The 21,990-nt window shown below is 52.6% G+C and overlaps 1 protein-coding gene across 1 annotated transcript; it reads right to left on the reverse strand.

The window, feature by feature from the left end:
• Positions 1–82: 82 nt before the first annotated feature.
• LOC137448057 (glypican-3-like) lies at positions 83–21,260 on the reverse strand. Its single transcript, XM_068152209.1, has 3 exons — positions 20,981–21,260; positions 3,479–3,640; positions 83–109 (listed from the first exon to the last, which is right to left on the reverse strand). Exons 1-3 carry the CDS (start codon positions 21,138–21,140, stop codon positions 93–95), a joined length of 339 nt encoding a protein of 112 aa, XP_068008310.1. The 5' UTR covers positions 21,141–21,260; the 3' UTR covers positions 83–92.
• Between the last annotated feature and the right edge of the window lie 730 nt (positions 21,261–21,990).

Genomic DNA, 21,990 nt, shown 5'->3' on the forward strand with positions numbered 1-21,990 from the left:
AGCTCGTGGGGGGAAACAAAAAATGAAAAGCCTTGAAGGATGTGGAATAAGAAACTTGGAGAGACAATCGCTGATCTTTTATCTTCCAGACTTCAAGCAGAATCAAGTTCTTCAAAAGAAAACCCAATAAAGCCCAGACATTCTCATCATAACACAATAAATAATTCAGTCAGGCTTGAGAGGACTCCACCATTAGGATTGGCTATTTGATCCATTTGTGGCTTAGGTGCCTCTAAACTGATTAAAGATAACCTGATAGAAGCTTGCAATGTCAAAACCGCCTTCACTCCTGACAGATATGAATGGAGAGACTAAATAACTATAAATAACCTAAACTGCTACAACATTTAAGCCTAATGGGGGATTTACAGCCTGCAGAGCCACCTGGTAGGACCAAGAGTTACAGCTCTGCCCTTATCCTGCCCCAGCGTGCAGGGGGAGATGGGAAGTCATTGTGCCCCTGTGCTCAGCATTGGTTAGGCCACACCTTGAGTCCTGTGTCCAGTTCTGGGCTCCTCAGTTGAAGAAGGACATTGAGACACTTGAAGGTGTCCAGAGAAGGGCAACAAAGCTGGGGAGGGGTCTGGAGCACAGCCCTGTGAGGAGAGGCTGAGGGAGCTGGGGTTGCTTAGCCTGGAGAAGAGGAGGCTCAGGGGAGACCTTCTTGCTCTTTACAACTCCCTGAAGGGAGGTTGTAGCCAGGTGGGAGTTGGTCTCTTCTCTCAAGCAACCAGCAGCAGAACAAGAGGACACAGTCTCAAGCTGTGCCAGGGGAGGTTTAGGCTGGAGGTGAGGAGAAAGTTCTTCCCAGAGAGAGTTGTTAGCCATTGGAATGTGCTGCCCAGGGAGGTGGTGGAGTCCCCATCCCTGGAGGTGTTCAAGAGGGGATTGGATGTGGCACTTGGTGCCATGGTTTAGTCATGAGGTCTGTGGTGACAGGTTGGACTTGATGATCTTCCAACCTTGGTGATTCTGTGAGTCAACATCCTCCCCATAGAATCATAGAATTAACCAGGTTGGAAAAGACCTCAGAGACCATCAAGTCCAACCTGCTACCTATCACCCAATACCTCCTGACAACTAAACCATGGCTCCAAGTGCCACATCCAAGCCTTTCTGGAACACCTCCAAGGACAGGGACTCTACTACCTCCCTGGGCAGCACATCCCAATGGCCAATCACTCTTTCTGTTAAGAACTTCTTCCTAACATCCAGCCCAAACCTCCCCTGGCACAGCTTGAGACTGTGTCCTCTTGTTCTGGTGCTGCTAACCTGGGAGAAGAGACCAACCCCCACCTGGCTACAGCCTCCCTTCAGGGAGTTGGAGAGAGCAAGAAGGTCTCCCCTGAGCCTCCTCTTCTCCAGGCTAAGCAATCCTAAGCCTAAGCAACACTAAGCCATGTCTGCAAGAGCTATGCCTACACATCTTTTGAAGACATCCCTGCTCCTGCTGGCCACACTCTTCCTGATGCAGGCCAGGATGCCATTGGCCTTCTTGGCCACCTGGGCACACTGCTGGCTCTTGTTCAGCTGCTGTCAACCAGTACCCCCAGGTCCCTCTCTGCCTGGCTGCTCTCCAGCCACTCTGACCCCAGCCTGTAGCACTAAAGGGGGTTGTTGCAGCCAATAAGTAGGACTCAGCACTTAGACTTTTTCAATCTCATGCCTTTGGACTCTGCCCATCTGTCCAGCTGATCAAGGTCCCTCTGCAGAGCCCTCCTACCCTCTGACAGATCAACTCCTCCCAACTTGATGTCATCTGCAAACTCACTGATGATGGACTCAATCCCCTCCTCCACATCATCAATAAAGATGCTCCTGATATGCAACAGAGCTGCTGTCAGCTGAAAACCCAAGCTGAGGGGTGTAGCATGGTGGCGGCGGGGGAGGGGATGATAGCAGAGATCATAGAATCATAGAATCAACAAGGTTAGAATAGACCTCAAAGATCATCAAGTCCAACTTCTCTGCCAACACCACATGACTCCTAGACCATGGCACCAAGTGCCACATCCAATCCCCTCTTGAACACCTTCAGGGATGGGGACTCCACCACTTCCCTGGGCAGCACATTCCAAGGCCTAACAACTCTCTCTGGGAAGAACTTTCCCCTCACCTCGATGCAGCCTGTGACAGCAGAAAGCCCTGTCCTCAACTAAGATCTAAACTGCAGCCAAGGCAGCTGCAACCCATTTCATCCCTGTCAAATGCAGCCAGTTTCCAAAGGATTAAATCACTACTTAAATCATCTCCATAATGTTCCAAAATGCCTGCAAGATAAGACCAGGAGCTAATTGTACCATTTGACTTGAGTGGTTGGGACTTTTCCCTTCTTAACTGCAATAAAAGAAAAAGCCCAAGGGTCTAAAACTAATAATCTAATAAAACTTTGCTAAGTGAACATTGTAACAGATAGGCCTGGGTGAGATTGTCTGTAAATGCCAGACAATTCCCCTTGATCTTTATCAACAGAGATGCCACTCCAGCTTCTGCAGGGAGGAATTAAATTTGCTGCAAAACAATAACATCTGTGTGAGATTTGTGTTTGTCAGACCAGCAGCCCCTGCAGAGGCCAGGCTGAAAACATTGCACTTAACTGTAAAGGATTGCAGGGTTGACTGCGCTGTGAGGGGTTGGGACACCCATGTGGCCACCCTGCTCTGGGGAACGGTGCCATTACACATCCCCAGGGCAGCATCTCCAGCTCATGCCAGGATTTGACCCAATGCAAGGTCCACATGGAGAGCTCTCTCTTTGCTTTGGCAGGGGAGCTGGACTAGACATTCCTTCCCAGCCTTCCTGTAGGTCTCCTTCAGGTATTGAAATGCTGCTCTAAGGTCTCTCCCAGAGCCTTCTCTTCTCCAGGCTGAACAGCCCCAACTATCATAGAATAGAATAGACCAGACCAGACTTCCAAGATCGAGTCCAACCTATCACCCAACACCATCTGATCAACTAAACCATAGCACCAAGCACCCTATCAAGTCTCCTCCTAAATACCTCCAGTGATGGTGACTCCACCACCTCCCTGGGCAGCACATTCCAATGGCCAATCTCTCTCTCTCTGTAGAATTTCTTCCTAACACCCAGCCTAAACCTCCCCTGGCACAGCTTGAGACTGTGTCCTCTTGTTCTGGTGCTGCTTGCCTGGGAGAAGAGACCAACCCCCACCTGGCTACCACCTCCCTTCAGGTAATTGTAGAGAGCAATACAGAAGTCCTCTAGTCTCCTTCTCCACAGGCTTTCAAGACTTGTCTGGATGTGTTTCTATGTGGTCTGCCCTAGGTGACAGGGGGTTTGGACTCAATTTCCAGAGCTCCCCTCCAACCCTTACCATTCTTCCCTGACTGCTCCAGCAGCTCCCTTAGAGCTGAACACAAGCTGCACACCCCCAGGCACATGCCTGTGGTGGGCACCCTACACTCCAGAGAAGCATCTCCTCTTCCTGCCACCTGCCTGGGCCACCCCCAGAGCTCACCTTGGAAGACAGCAGCGTTCTGGATGACGAGGAACTTCAGCTCCATGCTGGTGGCCTGCAGGAGCTGCTCCAAGTTCAGGCGGGCTGTTGCCTGGTACTTCTCCTCCATCTTCCTCGAGCAGCACGTGGAGCCCTTGGGGATGCATACTTGCAGATCAGAGCCTGCAGGGAGACACAAGAAGGGCAGAAAAACCTGCATTAGGGAGTGCAGAGGAAAGCAGTCCCATTGCTAACACTGCAATTGCTGTTTGGGTACATGGAGAGCATCTCTGGGATTTGTCCTAAGCAAGCAGCTTGGCCAAAGGATCTGAGAAGGTTAGAGCTTGGAAGGGACCTCCAGAGATCACTGAGTCCAACAACCCCTGCAGGATCACCTAAGGTGGGCCACAAAGGAATGCATCCAGGTGGGTTTTGAAAGTCTCCAGAGCAGGAGAGAAGGATAAGAGTGATGTGGCAGAGCCAGAATTACAGAGAATCACACAATGGTGAGGGTTGAAAGGGACCTCTGGAGATCACCCAGTCCAACCTCCCTGCTAAAGCAGGGGCACCCACAGCAGGCTGCACAGGATCACAACATGCAGGTGGGTTTTGAAAGGCTCTAGAGAAAGAGATTCCACAACCTCTCTCTGGGCAGCCTGCTCCAGGGCTCCAGCACCCTCAAAGCCAAGAAATTTTTTTATGAAGTTCAAATCAAATCTCCTGGGTTCTAGTTTCTGCCCATTGCCCCTTATCCTGTCACTGGGCACCACTCAAAAGAGCCCAGCCCCATCCTCACAACAGCCACCCTTCAGCTATTGATCAGATCCCCTCTCAGGCTGCTCTTCTCCAGGCTAAACATAGTTTCATAGTTTCATAGTCTCATTCAGGGTTGGAAGGGACCACAAGGATCATCTAGTTCCAACCCCCCTGCCATGGGCAGGGACACCCCACACTAGATCAGGCTGGACAGAGCCTCATCCAGCCTGCTCTTAAACACCCCCAGGGACGGGGCCTCGACCACCTCCCTGGACAACCCATTCCAGGGTTTCACCACTCTCATGGTGAAGAACCTCCTCCTCACATCCAGCCTGAATCTCCCCACCTCCAGCTTCATTCCATTCCCCCTAGTCCTATCACTACCTGATATCCTGAGAAGTCCTTCCCCAGCCTTCCTGTAGGCCCCCTTCAGATACTGGAAGGCGACAATTAGGTCACCTCGGAGCCTTCTCTTCTGCAGACTGAACAGCCCCAACTCCTTCAGTCTGTCCTCATAGGAGAGGTGCTCCAGCCCTCTGATCATCCTCGTGGCCCTTCTCTGGACACGTTCCAGCACCTCCACATCCCTCTTGTAATAGGGGCTCCAGAACTGGACACAGTACTCCAGGTGGGGTCTCACCAGGGCTGAGTAGAGGGGGAGGATCACCTCCCTCGACCTGCTAGCCACACTTCTCCTGATGCAGCCCAGGATCTGATTGGCTTTGCGGGCTGCAAGTGCACACTGAGAGCTCATGTTGAGCTTTTTGTCCACCAGCACCCCCAAGTCTCTCTCCTCAGGGCTATCCTCCAGCCAGTCACTGCCCAGCCTGGATTTGTGCCTGGGATTGCCTCCACCCAGATGCAGGACCCTGCACTTGCTCTTATTGAACTTCATGAGGTTGGCCTGTGCCCACCTCTCCAGCCTGTCAAGGTCCCTCTGGATGGCCTCCCTTCCCTCCAGCGTGTCTGCTGCACCACACAGCTTGGTGTCATCAGCAAACTTGCTGAGGGTGCACTCAATGCCACTGTCCATGTCCCCCACAAAGATGTTGAATAAGATAGGTCCCAGGACTGATCCCTGAGGGACTCCACTTGTCCCTGGCCTCCACTGGGACATGGAGCCATTGACAGCCACTCTTTGGGTGCGGCCATCAAGCCAGTTCCTTATCCATCTAGTGGTCACCCATCACACCCATGTGTCACCAGTTTGGAGACCAGGATGTGGTGTGGGACAGTGTCGAAGGCTTTGCTCAGGTCCAGGTAAACGACATCAGTTGCTCGCCCCTCATCTATTAATTTTGTCACCTGCTCATAGAAGGCCACCAGGTTGGTCAGGCAGGATTTGCCCTTGGCAAACAGCCCCAGGGCTCTCAGCCTCTCCTCATAAGAGAGATGCTCCATGCCCCTCAGCATCTTTGTTGCCCTCTGTTGGACTCTCTCCAGTAGTTCCCTGTCTCTCTTGAGCAGGGGAGCCCAGAAATGGACACAATAGTCCAGTTGTGGCCTCACCAAGGCAGAGTAGAGGTGCGAGGAAACCCTCCCTTGACCTGCTGGCCACACTCTTCTTGATGTACCCCAGAACACCATTGGCCATCTTGACCCTGAGGGCACATCAATGGTCACAGTGAATTGGTCCACCAGCACTCCCAGGTCCTTCTTCTCAGAGCTGCTTCCCAGCAGGTCACCCTTCACTGTTCCTGCTGCAGGAGGTTGTTCCTCCCGAGGTACAGGACCCTACACTTGCCCTGGTTGAAATTCCCAAGTTCCCTCTGCCCAGCTCTGCAGCCTCTCTGAACAGAGCACAGCCTGGAGGCTGTTAGCCACCCCTCCCAGTCTGCTGCCATCAGCAAATTGATGAAGATGTTGAACAAGACTGGACCCAATATTGACCCCTGGTCAACACACCACCAGCTACAGGCCTCCAACTACAGCCTCCACCACTGATCACAACTTTCTGAGCTCTGCCATTTAGCCAGGTCTCTAAGCTCTAGCCCCCAAGAGCTTGCTCTGCATGCCTGCCAGTGTGCTGCATCTTCAGCTCACACCTCCCCCATCCACTGGCACAGGCTCCCCAGGGAGCTGGTCGAATCCCCATCCCTGGAGGTGTTGGAAAACAGCAGAGGTATGGTGCTGAGGGACATGGTTTAGCCCCAGGTTTGATAGTCAGAGTTGGGTTGGACTCAGTGACCTTAGAGGCCTTTTCCAGCCACAATAACTCCATGATTCTGTGAAGTTTTTTTTCCCCCCCTTCTCCATCAGAAACAGTTGGTAATTTACACCCCTGCTCTGGGAGGATTACATATCCTTCCAGCTTCACCTCTGCGCTCCTCAAGAGCCTTTTACCAGATCCACACTCACACTAATTAGTATAAAGTGTCAAAAGTCATTTTTGCTAGGGTGTTCTAGAGGAGCAGGTATAATATTAATGTCAGTTCAATCGTGTACCTGCAGAAGAAGAGCCATGCACACCGCCAAGGGAGAGCCAGGTGTCAGGGCTTGGGAGCAAAGACAGCCAAAACCTTCCTCCCCCCAGCCCTTCCCCTGGCACCCTTCATCTGCACCTGTGGAAAGGAGCTTTAAAGCTATGCAAGTCCTGCTCCAAAACAACACATGGCAAAGGAAGAGAATGAAGCTGGACCTACAGCACCATCCAGGTGGAGGGAAGTGATTCTCCCCCTCTATTCTGCTCTGCTGAGATCACAGCTGGAGCTCTGGGTCCAGTTCTGGAGCCTCTATTACAGGAAGGATCTGGAGGTGCTGGAAGGTGTCCAGAGAAGGGCCACGAGGATGAGCAGAGGGCTGGAGCTGCTCTGCTGTGAGGACAGACTGAGGGAGTTGGGGTTGTGCAGTCTGGAGAAGAGAGGGCTTCAAGGAGACCTAATTGTGGCCTTCCAGGATCTGAAGGGGGCTACAAGAAAGCTGGGGAGGGACTTTTGAGGCTGTCAGGGAGTAACTGGACTGGGGGGATGGAACAAAACTAGAAGTGGGGAGATTGAGATTGGATGTTAGGGAGACATTGTTCCCCATGAGGGTGGTGAGAGCCTGGCACAGGTTGCCCAGGGAGGTGGTGGAAGCCTCCTGCCTGGAGGTGTTTGCAGCCAGGCTGGCTGTGGCTGTGAGCAACCTGCTGTGGTGTGAGGTGTCCCTGGCCATGGCAGGGGGGTTGGAACTGGCTGAGCCTTGAGGTTCTTTCCAGCCCTGACAGTTCTATTATTCTCTGATCCCAGCTCCATCTCTACCCACTGCCTCAGGCACAAACTCCTTCAGCAAGCCCCTAATTGAGCCAGCACTGCTGACATCTAAAGACTGAGTTCAGGAACTAACCCACTACAGAGGAGCACACCAAGAGGGATTTCATGCTTCAAAAATAGAACAGGGACCCCAAAACCAGGTGCCAGCAAGACATGGCCTTAATTACAGGTAACAGAACAGTTTGGGTTGGAAGGGACATTAAAGATCATCCAGTTCAAACCTCCACTGCCATGGGCAGGGACACCTCCCACCAGCCCAGATTGCTGAAGATCTCACCCAGCCTGGCCCTGAACACCTTCAGGGAGGGGACATCCACAGTCCCCCTGGGCAACATGTTCCAGTGTCTCACCACCCTCACTGCAAAGGATTTCTTCCTCATCTCCAGTCTGCATCTCATCTCTTCCAGCTCAAAGCCATTGCCTTCATCCGGTCACTCCCAGCCCTAGTCAAAAGTCCCTCCCCAGCTCTCCTGTAGTCCCCTTCAGATACTGGAAGGCTGCTGTAAGGTCCCCCCAGAGCCTTCTCTTCTCCAGGTTGAACTCTGGCATCCTGTCTCCATAGGAGAGGTGCTCCAACCCTTTGATCATCTTTGTGGCCTTCTCTGGACCACCTCAAACAGTTCCATTGTCCTTCTTGTGCTGGGGGTACCAGAACTGGATGCAGTGCTGCAGGTGGGGTCTCAGCAGACCAGAGGGGGGAGAACAACAAAAGTCAAAAGGGGAGACAACATGAAGTCAAAAAGCCTTGTTCAAGTCAATTCACACTGCAAAAAGCCACAGCATGGTCCCTTTAACACAATAGAATAAACCAGGCTGGGAAAGACCAATATCGAGTCCAACCTATCATCCAACACCACCCGATCTACTAAACCATGGCACCAAGTGCCTCGTCCAGGCTCTTCTTAAACACCTCCAGGGATGGTGACTCCACCACCTCCCTGGGCAGCACATCCCAATGGCCAATTTCTCTTGCTGGGAAGAACTTTCTCCTCACCTCCAGCCTAAACTTCCCCTGGTGCAGCTTGAGACTGTGTCCTCTTGTTCTGGTGCTGCTTGCCTGGGAGAAGAGACCAACCCCCACCTGGCTACAACCTCCCTTCAGGGAGCAATAAGGTCTGCCCTGAGCCTCCTTTTCTCCAGGCTAAGCAACCCCAGCTCCCTCAGCCTCTCCTCACAGGACTGTGCTCCAAACCCCTCCCCAGCCTCATTGCCCTTCTCTGGACACCTTCCAGCATCTCAACATCTTTCTTAAACTGAGGAGCCCAGAGCTGGACACAGGACTCAAGGTGTGGCCTAACCAGTGCTGAGCACAGGGCACAATGACTTCCCTGCTCCTGCTGGCCACACTGTTCCTGATGCAAGCCAGGATGCTATTTGCCTTCTTGGCCCCCTGGGCACAATCCTGACTCATGTTTAGCTGCTGTCAATCAGTATCCCCAGGTCCCTCTCTGCCTGGCTGCTCTCAGCCACTCTGACCCCAGCCTGTAGCACTGCCTGGGGTTGCTGTGGCCAATGTGTAGAACCCAGCACTTGGATGTGTTCAATCTCCTGCCCTTGGACTCTGCCCATCTGTCCAGCCTGGCAAGGTCCCTCTGCAGAGCCCTTCTACCCTCTAACAGATCAATTCCTGCCCCCAGCTTGGTGTCCTCTGCAATTTCACTTGTTCATACAAAGCTGATTTCCTCCAACATTTATCCAACTGGGACATATTGCAAATTAACATTTCTTTTTAAAAGGGGGGGGAAAGAGAAAAAAGCCTTCCATGATTAATGGCAACACCAACAGAGCATGTGAGAGCTGGCAGTCAGGAGATCCATGCAAGTCAAAGCTAGAAATAGGAAGCAGCAAGGTCATCCCCTCATGTCCCATCCTTCATTTCAGCAGCTAGGCAAATTTCTCCCCTTAAATGGAGTTTTGGGTTTTGGTGAAGACAGACACATGCTGTAGCAGAGCAATCACAGAACAGGAGGAGGAGGGAAAAGCCTGAGAATTAATTCTGACAGCTTAAAATGTTTTAGAGAGACAGCCAGCTAACAGCGGTGACCAGAAACGTCACAGCGAGTGCAACAGGTCAGTAAAGGCAGGACAGGCTTTTGTCAGCTACCAGGGACAAGCTCCTTCTGGGTGCACAGGGCCAGGGAGTGGGGGCCTGCCTCCCATCTGCCAGCTATTTTGCAGATCTGGCTTTCCCAGATGGTGAGCAGATCCAAGCAGTCCCAGCTGTACATCTCAAGAGTAAGGAAAGGAGGTTCTGATGCTCAGGACCTCAGTCCCCCAGGAGCCATTAACCCACCCTGCTGACCCCAGCCCCAGCAGACATCAATGAAACAGGGACAGTGAACCACACAATTAACCAGGTTGGAAAGGACCCCTGAGATCATCAAGCCCAACCTGTCACCCAACACCATCTAATCAAATAAACCATGGCACCAAGTGCCTCATCCAGGCTCTTCTTAAACACTTCCAGTGATGGTGACTCCACCACCTCCCTGGGCAGCACATTCCAAGGGCAAATCTCTCTGGGAAGAATTTCTTCCTAAAACCCAGCCAAAACCTCCCCTGGCACAGGTTGAGACTGTGTCCTCTTGTTCTGGTGCTGGTTGCCTGGGATAAGAGACTGACTCTCTCCTAGTTACAACCTCCCTTCAGGTAGTTGTAGAGAGCAAAAAGGTCTCCCCTGAGCCTCCTGAATGCTTTTTGACCTGCAGATATGTTTGAGGTCTGGTTATGCTGTTGCTTGGAGAGGCTGATGGTTGGATTTGAGTCTTTTTAGTCTGGAGAAGAGGAGGCTGAGGTGGAAATCTCATCAATGTTGGTCAATACTTCAAAAGGTGGATGTCAGGAGGATGGGGCCAGGCTTTGTTCAGTGGTGCCCAGTGACAGGACAAGGGATAACAGGCACAAACCTGAACATAAGAAGTTCCATCCAAACTTGAGGAGGAACTTCCATAATTCAAGGGTGCTGGAGCCCTGGAGCAGGCTGCCCAGAGAGGTTATAGAGTCTCCACCTCTGGAGCCTTTCAAACCCCTCTTGGTTGTGTTCCTGTATGACCTGCCCTAGGTGACCCTTCTTTGGCAGGGGGGGTGGACTGGATGATCTTCAGGGGTCCCTTCCAACCCCTGGCACCCTGTGATTCTGTGATCCTCGGGATCTTTTCCAACCTCAGTGATTCTATGGCCCTCTTCTGCCCTCCTGCTGCAGCACCACCTATGAGACCCAGATCCTGCAGCCCAGGAGCAGTGCAAACCCCGAGTGCTCCAGAAGCAGGGTGGAGGCAGACCCAAACACACCACAAGGCTACAGACCAGGCACCAGCACAGATTAAACTGCCACACATTTCTGGCTCTGTAAGTGCAAAGGAAAGGTTCCTGTGAGTCATCAAATCCTACCCCCTGCCTCCCAAGCCACCCCCTTAAAGCATTTTATCTAACACAAACACCTCCAGTGATAGCTCCCACTTGGGAGATAGCAAAGTCCACGCTGCTGCCTAATGGCCCTTACTGCTGAGGCTGTTTTTATCTCCCCAACCAACACACCTCCCTTTTTCTCCAAGTTTCAAGCCATTACACCTTGTAATGCCCTTGCAAACAACCTCCTCCTCTCATTATCAATCAGTACAGATTCCTTTTTCAGGGAGGAAAGTGTCTCACATATTACTCCAAGGCTTTATTAGATGGCATTGGGATGCTCACATACCAATCTACGCAAGATCAGCAACAGCAGAGAATTAGTTCAGTTAGAAAAGATCTTTAAGATCATCCAAGTCCAACCATTAATATTGATGCAATGCTATGCATGGGAGCCTGACCCTCCAACATTCAACTGTCATGGAGGAGGAGCTGGATTACACAGTCTCAAGCTGTGCCAGGGGAGGTTTGGGCTGGAGGGTAGGAAGAAAATCTCCCCAGAAAGAGAGCTTGGCCATAGGGATGTGCTGCCCAGGGAGGTGGTGGAGTCACCATCACTGGAGGTGTTTAAAAAGAGCCTGGATGAGGCACTTGGTGCCATGGTTTAGTTGATTAGATGGTGTTGGGTGATAGGTTGGACTCCATCTTGAAGGTCTTTCCCAACCTGGTTAATTCTGTATTCTGATATAGGAGATTCAGCCCTTTCCACAGGCACCCCCATGTTGTTGGCCACAACAACCCCATGCAGTGCTACAGGCTGGGGTCAGAGTGGCTGGAGAGCAGCCAGGCAGAGAGGGACCTGGGGGTACTGGTCAATGGTAGGCTGAACATGAGCCTGCAGTGTGCCCAGGCAGCCAAGAGGGCCAATGGCATCCTGGCCTGCATCAGGAAGAGTGTGGCCAGCAGGAGCAGGGAGGTCATTCTGCCCCTGTACACTGCACTGGTTAGGCCACACCTTGAGTCCTGTGTCCAGTTCTGGGCTCCTCAGTTTAGGAAGGAGTTTGACTTGCTGGAAGGTGTCCAGAGAAGGGCAACGAAGTTGGTGAGGGGCTTGGAACCCAGCCCTGTGAGGAGAGGCTGAGGGAGCTGGGGTTGCTTAGCCTGGAGAAGAGGAGGCTCAGGGGTGACCTAATCACTCTCTACAACTACCTGAAGGGAGGTTGTAGACAGGCAGAGGTTGGTCTCTTCTCCCAGGCACCCAGTATCAGAACAAGAGGACACAGTCTCAGGCTGCACCAGTGGAGGTTCAGGTTGGATATTAGGAAGAAGTTCTATACAGAGAGAGTGATTGCCCATTGGAATGGGCTGCCTGGGGAGGTGGTGGAGTCACCATCACTGGAGGTGTTCAGGAGGAGACTTGATGGGGTGCTTGGTGCCATGGGTTAGCTGTTTGGGTGGGTTGGATTGGTTGATGGGTTGGACACGATGATCTTGAGGGTCTCTTCCAACCTGGTTTGGTTTATTCTATTCTAAATAAAGGTTTATTCACCATCAAGCACTGACCTGGACAGGCTGAAGGAGAGGGCTAGCAAAAGCCTTGGGAAATTTAACAGGCAAAACTGTAGGGAACATATAACCCAGGAGTGCAGCTCAGCCTGAAATCCAGCTGGCTGGAGAGCAGCCCTGTGGAAGGCCCCCTGGGGAGTTTGGTGGACAACAAACTCAGCGTGAGTGAACAGTGAGCTGCAGCAGCAAAGAAAGCCAGCAGGGTGCTGGGCTCCGTCCACAAGGGCATCAGCAGTAGAGATAAGCAAGTCATTGTCCCACTCTGCTCAGTGTTGGTCAGCCCACACACTGCAGGGAGTTCTGATCCCCACTGTGCCAGAAAAAAAAAAAAACATAAGGGCATAAGGGCAGGCTGGAAGGTGTCCAGAGAAGGGCCACAAGAATGATCAGAGGACTGGCAGTCCTGACACATGAGGGAAGGCTGAGAGCTGGGGTTGTTCAGCCTTGAGGCTTAGGGGAGACCTTCTCACCACAAACCAGTACATAAAGGGTGGCTACCAGGAGGGTGGAGTCTCACTGAATTGTCAGGGTTGGAAGGGACCTCAAGGATCAGACAGTTCCAACCCCCCTGCCATGGCCAGGGACACCTCACACTACAGCAGGTTGCTCGCAGCCACAGCCAGCCTGGCTGCAAACACCTCCAGGCAGGAGGCTTCCACCACCTCCCTGGGCAACCTGTGCCAGGCTCTCACCACCCTCATGGGGAACAACTTCTTCCTCACATCTAATCTCAATCTACCCATTTCTAGTTTTGTTCCATTTCCCCCAGTCCTATCACTCCCTGCCACCCTCAAAAGTCCCTCCCCAGCTTTCTTGGAGCCCCCTGCAGATACTGGAAAGCCACAATTAGGTCTCCTGGGAGCCTTCTCTTCTCCAGACTGAACAGCCCCAACTGTCTCAGCCTGCCCTCACAGGAGAGGAGCTCCAGCCCTCTTATTCCTTTTTACAAGGAGTCTCATGGAAAAGACAAGGGGTGATGGGGACAAGTTACTCCTGGGGAGATTCCCACTGGAGTCCAGAAGAAAGTGTTTCCCCATGAGACCATTCAGATGCTGGAATCATCCCTCAAGGGAAGCAGTGGATTGCTATCCATTGGGCAGCTTTATGACTCAGCTTGCCAGGGTGCTGGGCCAGCTCATTGCAACTTCACTATTACCTAGAAAGGTTGGACCAGATGATCCTTGAGGTCCCTTCCAACCTGGCATTCAGAGGTTCTATGATTCACTGTACCATTTATGCCTTCTTGGGGAACAGCCCCGTAAATGCGCCAGTCATTTTGCATATGCTCCTAGTTGACAGAACAGATCCCTTACAGCTGCAGTAATTCCAGCAGCACTCTGCCTTCTTCCTCCTGACACAGGAATTTTCACTGAGGACTGTCTGGAGAAGAGAAGATTCCCAGGAAACCTTCTTGTGGCCTTCCAGGATCTGAAGGGGGCTCCAAGAAAGCTGGGGAGGGACTTTTGAGGGTGTCAGGGAGGGATAGGACTGGGGGGATGGAGCAAAACTAGAAATGGGGAGATTGAGATTGGATGTTAGGAAGAAGTTGTTCCCCATGAGGGTGGTGAGAGACTGGCACAGGTTGCCCAGGGAGGTGGTGGAAGCCTCCTGCCTGGAGGTGTTTGCAGCCAGGCTGGATGTGGCTGTGAGCAACCTGCTGCAGTGTGAGGTGTCCCTGGCCATGGCAGGGGGGTTGGAACTGGCTGAGCCTTGAGGTCCCTTCCAACCCTGACAGTTCTGTGATGCTATGACTGTGTGGCAGTCAATTTCAAGCATCACATTTGACTTTGATTTACAATTATCCTCCCTGACAGGTGGCTGGTACAACAGAAGTGGAAACAATTCCAGGGGATTAAATGTCAAAAAACCCCAAATGATCAACCAAACCAACCAACCCTTGAGGTCATCTGCAGGCAGTTGTGAAGTCCTTCACAAGGCTCAAGGATTGTATTAGGATTTTAAGCATTGCAGGATAGCTCAAATCCTGTTGTAAGCTACAGGGACAGTGAGGCTGGGGAGACACTGGCACAGGTTGTCCAGGGAGGTTGTAGATGTCCTCTCCCTGGAGGTGTTCACAGGCAGGTTGGATGAGGCCAGGAGCAACCTGGGCTGGTGGGAGGTGTCCCTGCCCATGGCAGGGGGGCTGGAACTGGATCATCTTGAAGGTCCCTTCTAACCCAAACTATTCTATGCACCTATGAAGACATGCAGGCATGCAAGCCTGTCCCCAAAACTCCAGCAGCAGCTTGAATCAGATTAACATCCCCCTCTAATTTGCCCCAGGCACTGCCAGAGTAAGAGTCTGTCCCTGCTTAATGTGCCATTACTGCAGCCTCCTGCCCACCGAACAGGAGGGCTCTGCAGCCCCACGCAGCATCACCCTTCACCTTCTGCAGTCTGAGAGTGTCAAAGGGCTTCCTCCCATCCTCTTGCCTCACTGAGCTGCTAATGTTACCCATAAGAAAGCTGCTGCTTTGTGATAAGAGAGAGATGAGAGAGAGAAGGGCCACAAGGATGGTCAGAGAGCTGGAGCTCCTCTGCTATGGAGACAGATTGAGAGAGTTGGGGCTGTTCAGTCCAGAGAGGGGTCCCAAGAGACCTAATTGTGGCCTTGCAGTATCTGAAGGGGGCTCCAAGAAAGCTGGGGAGGGACTTTTGAGGGTGTCAGGGAGTGGTAGGACTGGGAAAAAAAATAACTAGAAATGGGTAGATTGAGATGGATGTCAGGAAGAAGTTGTTCCCAGGAGGGTGGTGAGAGCCTGGCACAGGTTGCCCAGGGAGGTGGTGGAAGCCTCCTGCCTGGAGGTGTTTGCAGCCAGGCTGGATGTGGCTGTGAGCAACCTGCTGTAGTGTGAGGTGTCCCTGGCCATGGCAGGGGGTTGGAACTGGCTGATCCCTGAAGTTCCTTCCAACCCTGACCATTCTATGATTCTGTAACTTATTTTCTCTCATTGTTTCACAGTCAGCATCATGCTTTAAACAGCTAAAAGCAGTGAATCAGCCTTTAAATACAGTGGGCTTTCCCCCCAGCTATTTCAATATATGGGTTTTCATTAAAAACCTTTTAAGTTATGTGACTGGGGGGGGTCATGCATCTGCCACAGGCTTTTAAAGCTCAGCATCTGGGGGAGGAGGGAGGAAACACAAATGTTCAGAACCCAGGTTAAGTGCTGATCTTTGTCGAACCTAATTAAAGAGATAAATTCTAAACCAACCCCCATCAATAGGTGATTAAAGTTGGAACAGGATGGGTCATTCAGGGGATATTTATGACTGCTCTAATAGCCTCTATTTTTCTATTCCATCTTGTGTTTCACCAGGCCATCTGACTTCTGCAAACTCCTGGCCAAGCTGTCAGCCCCTGGCTTGGACAGCAGCACTCTGTGCAGAGTCAGGCACTGGCTGGAGGGCCAAGCCCACAGAGTGGTGGTGAATGGTGCCACATCCAGCTGGCAGCCAGGCACTAGTGGTGTCCCCCAGGGATCAGTGCTGGGCCCCATCCTGTTCAATATCTTCATTGATGATCTGGATGAGGGGATTGAGTCCATCATCAGTAAATTTGCAGATGACACCAAGTTGGAAGCAGATGTTCATCTCTTAGAGGGTAGGAGAGCCCTGCAGATGGACCTTGACCAGCTGTACAGTTGGCCAGAGGCCAACATGGTGGCATTCAACAAGTCCAAGTGATGGGTTCTACACATGGGCCACAACAACCCCAGGCAGTGCTACAGGCTGGGGTCAGAGCAGCTGGAGAGCAGCCAGGCAGAGAGGGACCTGGGGGTGCTGGTTGACAGCAGTTGAACATGAGCCAGCAGTGTGCCCAGGTGGCCAAGAAGGCCAATGGCATCCCAGCCTGCATCAGGAATAGTGTGGCCAGCAGGAGCAGGGAAATCACAGAATCACTAAGGTTGGAAAAGACCTCAGAGATCACCAAGTCCAACCTGTCACCCAACACCTCAGGACTAACTACATCATCCAGTCCAACCCCCCTGCCACAGCAGGATCACCTAGAACAGATCACACAGGAACTCATCCAGGCAGGTCTTGAATATCTCCAGAGAGGGAGACTCCACAACACCCCTGGGCAGCCCATTCCAAGATCATCAAGCCCCCATCAATCTAAGACCACCATGGCCACTCAACCATGTCCCATAGTGCCATGTCCACAGGTTTCTTGAACACCTCCAGGGACAGCATCCACCACATCCCTGGGCAGTCTGTCGCAATGCCTGACCGCTCCTTCCACAAAGAAACTCTTCCTCATCTCCAACCTAAACCTCCCCTGGCACGATTTCAGGCCGTTTCCTCTCAGCCTACCACCTGGTGGAGAAAACAGAGAGGTTTCACCGAGCAAGTTTCCTCCTAGCAGAGGTTCAAGTGCGTGAACAATCCCGCCCTCAGAAACAGGAGAGTTAATTTGGGGGCGCCCATTTCACCGGCCGCATTTGTTCCGCTCACAAGCACACAGAGCCTGGGAAAGAACTCTCTCTCCTCAGGATGTTGTTAAAATTAACCCCTGGGAAGAAAAATAAAATTAATGATCTGGCTATAAAAGCACTGCCTGGGGAGGCTGCTGTGGTTTAGGGGTTCTGCTCCTCCACTCACAACTACCAAGAGAGCAACTCGCAGACCTGAAATAATTAAGAACAGAAAACTCAATTATCTGGCAAACTAAGATCTGAAGCCACCACACTAAGCTGAAGGGGAAGGCTGCACAGGGAGGAGTGTTATTAGTCTCACTCAGGAAACCAAAACACAAAGCCACCCAAACCAGCATAAAAGAGAAGCAGCACAAAGGGAGCCTGCTCCTGAGGCCAGTGGGAAAAGTTGGGATATTTTAGTTTTCCAGTTGTATCTTGGCCCTCATCAGCTGGAACAGAAGGGAGAAGAGGAGAAAGCTTGGCACACTCAGCCAGTCAGTTGTAAAGCTTTACACCTCAGCTCCAAAAGGAAAAGGTTAAGGTCCTCTGTTTTCTTAGGGTTAATCCATACTTGCTCCCATCAAAGAGAAAGCACCAAAAAAGTGCTGGAAACCTCACTCTGCAGCAGGAGGAGGAAAACTGACTCACTGGCAGGTATTTCTGCTGAGAAAATTATCCCTCAGCTTCCACACAGCCAGAGACAGAGACATCTATTCCCACTCCCTGTCTTGGCAAGGTGACAACTTGCCCCTTCCCCTCTACCCACACCCATGCCATTACCTGGAGCGTCACCACAAGCTCGGAGAAATGTGGATGGCAAAGAGGAGAGAGAAAACAGACCAGGGGGAAAAAAACAGGAGGAGAGGGGTGGAAAGAAAAGGAGAGAGAGAGAAAAGGAAATTCCCATTAGTGTTTATATATAAAAAAATTATTCAGGGGTGAGACAAAAGAAAGAAGAAACCCAAGACAGGCAGCACAAGAAAAGGAGAGTTCAGTTATTAACAAGTCATTATGCCAGCAGGGAAGCAGGGGCTGAGCTCATGAGCTGGCACCCAGTCTCAGCTTCAGGAAAACCCATGAGAAGCACTCTCCCATCACCCTGTCTTTGCTCCTCTCCAGCACAAGCCCTTTCATCTAGCTCCAGTCAATCTGTTGCCATGAATTACATCCTCCCACCACTCCAGAGAGTCAGCCACAGCTGACAGTAGTTAGGTCGTGCTGCTCCCCAGCTCCAAGCGTGCTCCTGCACTACAAAAACCCAGTCCCCAGGCTGCAGGATTGGAGGAGACAATTTCTGCTTGGTGCACACCCTCAGCTAGAATTACTCCTGGACCGTTAATACTGCTCATGAAACAGCATGCCACATCCCTCAGATCCATCAGAACTGCCTTTCCCCCCCCCCTCCCATCCCTGACTCCACTGCAGGCAGGGAGCGCTCTGCCCATGTCCCCCCTCCCCCTGCACCTCTGAGCCAGTAAAACAGAGCCATGGGACATTTCTCCTGCGTGGATGGCAGCCCAGCAGCTTTTCTGCTGCTTCCACCTTCAGGCCCAACTGAAGATGTGGCTTTCAGGAGTGATTGCTTCCTGTTTGTGTCAAAAAACCAAAACAACCAACCAACCCAACCCACCACATTTCCAGTAAGCTGTTTCAACCCTTAGTTTCTCCAGGGTGGTATGATCTATAGGGAGAGGTTTTCAGAATTGATTCCACGGTGATTTGTGGCTGGGAACGCCAAAACTTTTCTCTTTTTTTAATTGACAGATGTATGAGAGGAAGAAAAGCAATAAACAGAAGCCTGGAAAATAATCTTTGAGTGATGTTCCCCTATTACAGAGATTTATGCCGCTGCTACCAGGAGAAGTGAGCGCTCTGAAGTGTAATTACCACACAGAGTCACGCAGGATGGGCCAGAGCCAAGGTATAAGGCAAGCAGTCACTGCTTTAATTATGATCAAGTTTATGTACTTAGGCAAATGCAAAATCCACTTTCGGTTTGATATGTGGCAACTTTATCACCATAACAAGCTGGAAGCATTCACTTGAAACACCAGCCCTGTTACAAGATATTGATCCAGCTACCCACAGGCTCTGCAGAGAGACGAAGGGCTCCTTGCTCCTCCTGAGGATCACGGATGCAGCTGGAGCTCCCAGTGGAGCAGGAATACAAACCGAGCAACTCCAGCAACCCGAACCCTGCTGGGTGAGGCAAATGCACCGGCCAAGGCACCTGCTGCAATCACTGCCCGGGATGGAGGATGCCACCAGCATCACGATGCAGCGCAGACAGCCCAGCAGTCCCTCACAGCAGAGCCTGCGGGAAGCACCCCGGCTGCCCGCCCCTCCGTCACCCTCCCCTATGAAAACGTGCCGCAAGAAATTTACACAGAGATCAGAGCAAACATTTCAGGGGCTTTCACGGAAGAAGGGAAAACATTTCCTCCTTTGATGACAAGCAAACAACAGAATTTGTCATTTCAGTGGTGATAAGAGCAGCTCCTTCCCCTCCCTTCAACTCTCCATAGAAACATTTCATCACAAACTACTTCCAGTGCTGACCAAGAGATCGAGGCCCCACGGAATTGAAAGAAAAAGAGATGCTGCTCCTGCAGCTGCTCTGAAGGGAGTATTGAGCAGATAAAAAGTTACATGCAGAGGGGATGCAAGGATAGGAAGGGCCAGGGAAGGTCTTCCCTCCATCAGGACTGATATCCAAACTCTCCCTCTAGATCTCCCAGCTGTTGGTAAGCTGAGGCATTGCTACAGTCCTATACACCAAAGGATTTGGGATTCGCACCAGCAAACAGAGCGTGCAGTCCTAGCTCTATGCATCCTGCTTCTCCTCTTCCTCTCCGGAGCTGCAGCAGATCGTGGCCAGTGGCCAACTCCCGTGGCCAGTGGCCAACTCCCGTGGCCAGTGGCCAACTCCCGTGGCCAGTGGCACACTGAACGCAAGAAACAGAACTCAGCACAGCGAGAAGCAGCTCCTGCTTCGCAATGATCTCACTGCACCTCCCCTGCCCGTCACGTTTCCCTGTTACCTCTGCCTTTTCATACTTTGATCACCAGCTTTTCGGGTCAGGCGTTTGCTGCCGCGTATTTAAGTCACCGCGGCAGCTCCCGAGCTCTCCGGGCGGCTCCGGAACGCGACTACCAAACCCATCCCTCTGGGCTCTCATTCCCGGCACACAGCACCCACACGGAGGGACCCACGCTTCCTACTTCCCCAAAAGCTGGAAAAGGCAGGGAATTCACTTATTTTGCTTATATGTAAGGAGAGGAACGAGGCACACCTGCTGAAGGAGCCTTGTAGGGCGGAGGGTGGGGAGGCATTACGCGGGAGGCCACCTGTAACACTAATTGCAAAGCAGCTGCACCTTGTTCAGATCATTTACAAGAGGCAGAAATGCGGTGCTGAGGGAGATGTGTTAGCACCAGACTTGGTAGAGTTAGAGAACAGTCGGACTTAATACTAAAGGTCTTTTCCAGCCCAAACAATACACTCCTGCTTGGATCATCGCACCGACAGCTCAGAGAACCCCATGCCACGTTCTTCCAGACCCATTTTCGGGGGGTTGTAACAGCCTTTGAGGCTGGGGGGGGGGGACACTGTAGAGTCTAAGGGTGGCTTTACAGAGCGGGACCGCCTTCAGGTGGCAGCTCTGCTGATGGTACTCGTGCCAGGCAGGCAGTGCACTGCCTCGATGATCTTAAAGCTTATTTGCAGCTGTAACGTTTCCGTGGTTCTATGAAAGCGGCACCGGCAGTGGCTCCGCGTTCCCCCTGGCACCTCGCACCGGAGCTCCGGGCAGAGCAACCGACTGGGGCTGCCCTGCAGACCGCCTTTGCCCTTCGGCCACCTCTAGGCAGCAAGACACCCCCCTATCCTCCCTAAACATAACATAAAAGATCCGTTAATCCAGAAGGTTTCCACCCCAAGGACGGAACCGCAAGGCTCCATTTGACCCCAGCGGGATGCAACCGGGCGCACCCTTAAGTGCGAAACCCGGCAGCCGCCACCACCACCACTGAGCTACCGGGAAAGCACAGCTGCCCGCACCCGGCTCGGCAGCCGCACCGTTTCGTCCAAAAAACCCAAGCGGCCCCCACTCCGAGCACGGCGCATCCCCAGCGAGCCCCGGGAGGGAACGGCAGCAGCCCACGGGGCCGGACGGTCTCACCTGGCACAGGGCTTTCGGGCACCCACTTGGCTCCGGGCTGCAACACCTGGAAAGCGGCACGGACCGGGCGGCAAGCGGCTTCCCCCGCCGGCTGGGCGCCTCCCGGGGCACCGAGCAGTGCAGCCAGCAGCAGCAGCAGCGCTCCGCCGCTCCCCGACATCCTGCCGGGGCACCCCGCTCTACACCCCTGCGGCAGCCATCGCCCGCCGGGCCGCACAGGGACCGGGCTGCGGGAGGGCAGTTCAGCCTGGCCGAGCAGCGCAGTGACCAAGCTGCGCGAGTGGACCTCGGCTCCGCGCTCCCGGACCACCGGGACCAGACTAGCTCCGCCCCACCCCGCCCTCATTGGCCCCCGCCCAAACGGCCTCCAAGCTGATTGGTTATTCCCCACACACACACCCCGCCTAACTAAGCCCTGAGCGCTGCCCCGCCCCGGCCCTGCTCGGCTGGCAGGGGTCCGGGTCCGGTCCCGGCCGCGCTGCGGGTTGCGGGCAGTGTTTGCACTTCGCGGGTACGCGAGGCTGGGGGTTGGTTGCTGAGACCACAGACAGCATGGGGGGTGTCACAGAGCGGAGATGTGGCGCTGAGGAGCAAGGGCTTAGTGCCAGGCTTGGTAGAGTTACAGAATGGTCGGGATCGTGATCTTAAAGATCTTGTCCAACTGAAACCCTTTAATGACTCCATGGGGAAAAAAAGTTTAGAGTGGAAAAGACCTTGAAGACTGTCGAGTCCAGTTGTTAACCCAACACTGCCATGTCCACCACTAAACCATGTTCCTCACCACCCCATCTGCATGGCTTTTAAATCCCTCCAGGGCTGGGGACTCAACCACTGCCCTGGGCAGCCTGTTCCAGGGCTTGACAATCTTTTCAGGGAAGAAACTGTTCCTCATGTCCAACTTAAACCTCCCCTGGTATAACTTGAGGCTGTTTCCTCTTGTCATAAAATAGTTTTGGTTGGAAAAGGTCTTTAAGATCATTGAGTCCAAGCTTCTCTAACCCTAACAAATC

Source organism: Melanerpes formicivorus, unplaced genomic scaffold (assembly GCF_026170545.1).
Source record: "Melanerpes formicivorus ecotype bairdi unplaced genomic scaffold, bMelFor1.0.p_v2 SCAF_22, whole genome shotgun sequence".
Lineage (NCBI taxonomy): Eukaryota > Metazoa > Chordata > Aves > Piciformes > Picidae > Melanerpes > Melanerpes formicivorus.

Excerpts from the sequence above, each read along its gene's own strand:
- LOC137448057 (XM_068152209.1), bottom strand. The coding sequence starts at position 21,140 with ATGTCGGGGAGCGGCGGAGCGCTGCTGCTGCTGCTGGCTGCACTGCTC. Across the intron at positions 3,641-20,980 it reads GCCCGAAAGCCCTGTGCCAG|GCTCTGATCTGCAAGTATGC; the intron begins GTGAGACCGTCC and ends GTCTCCCTGCAG.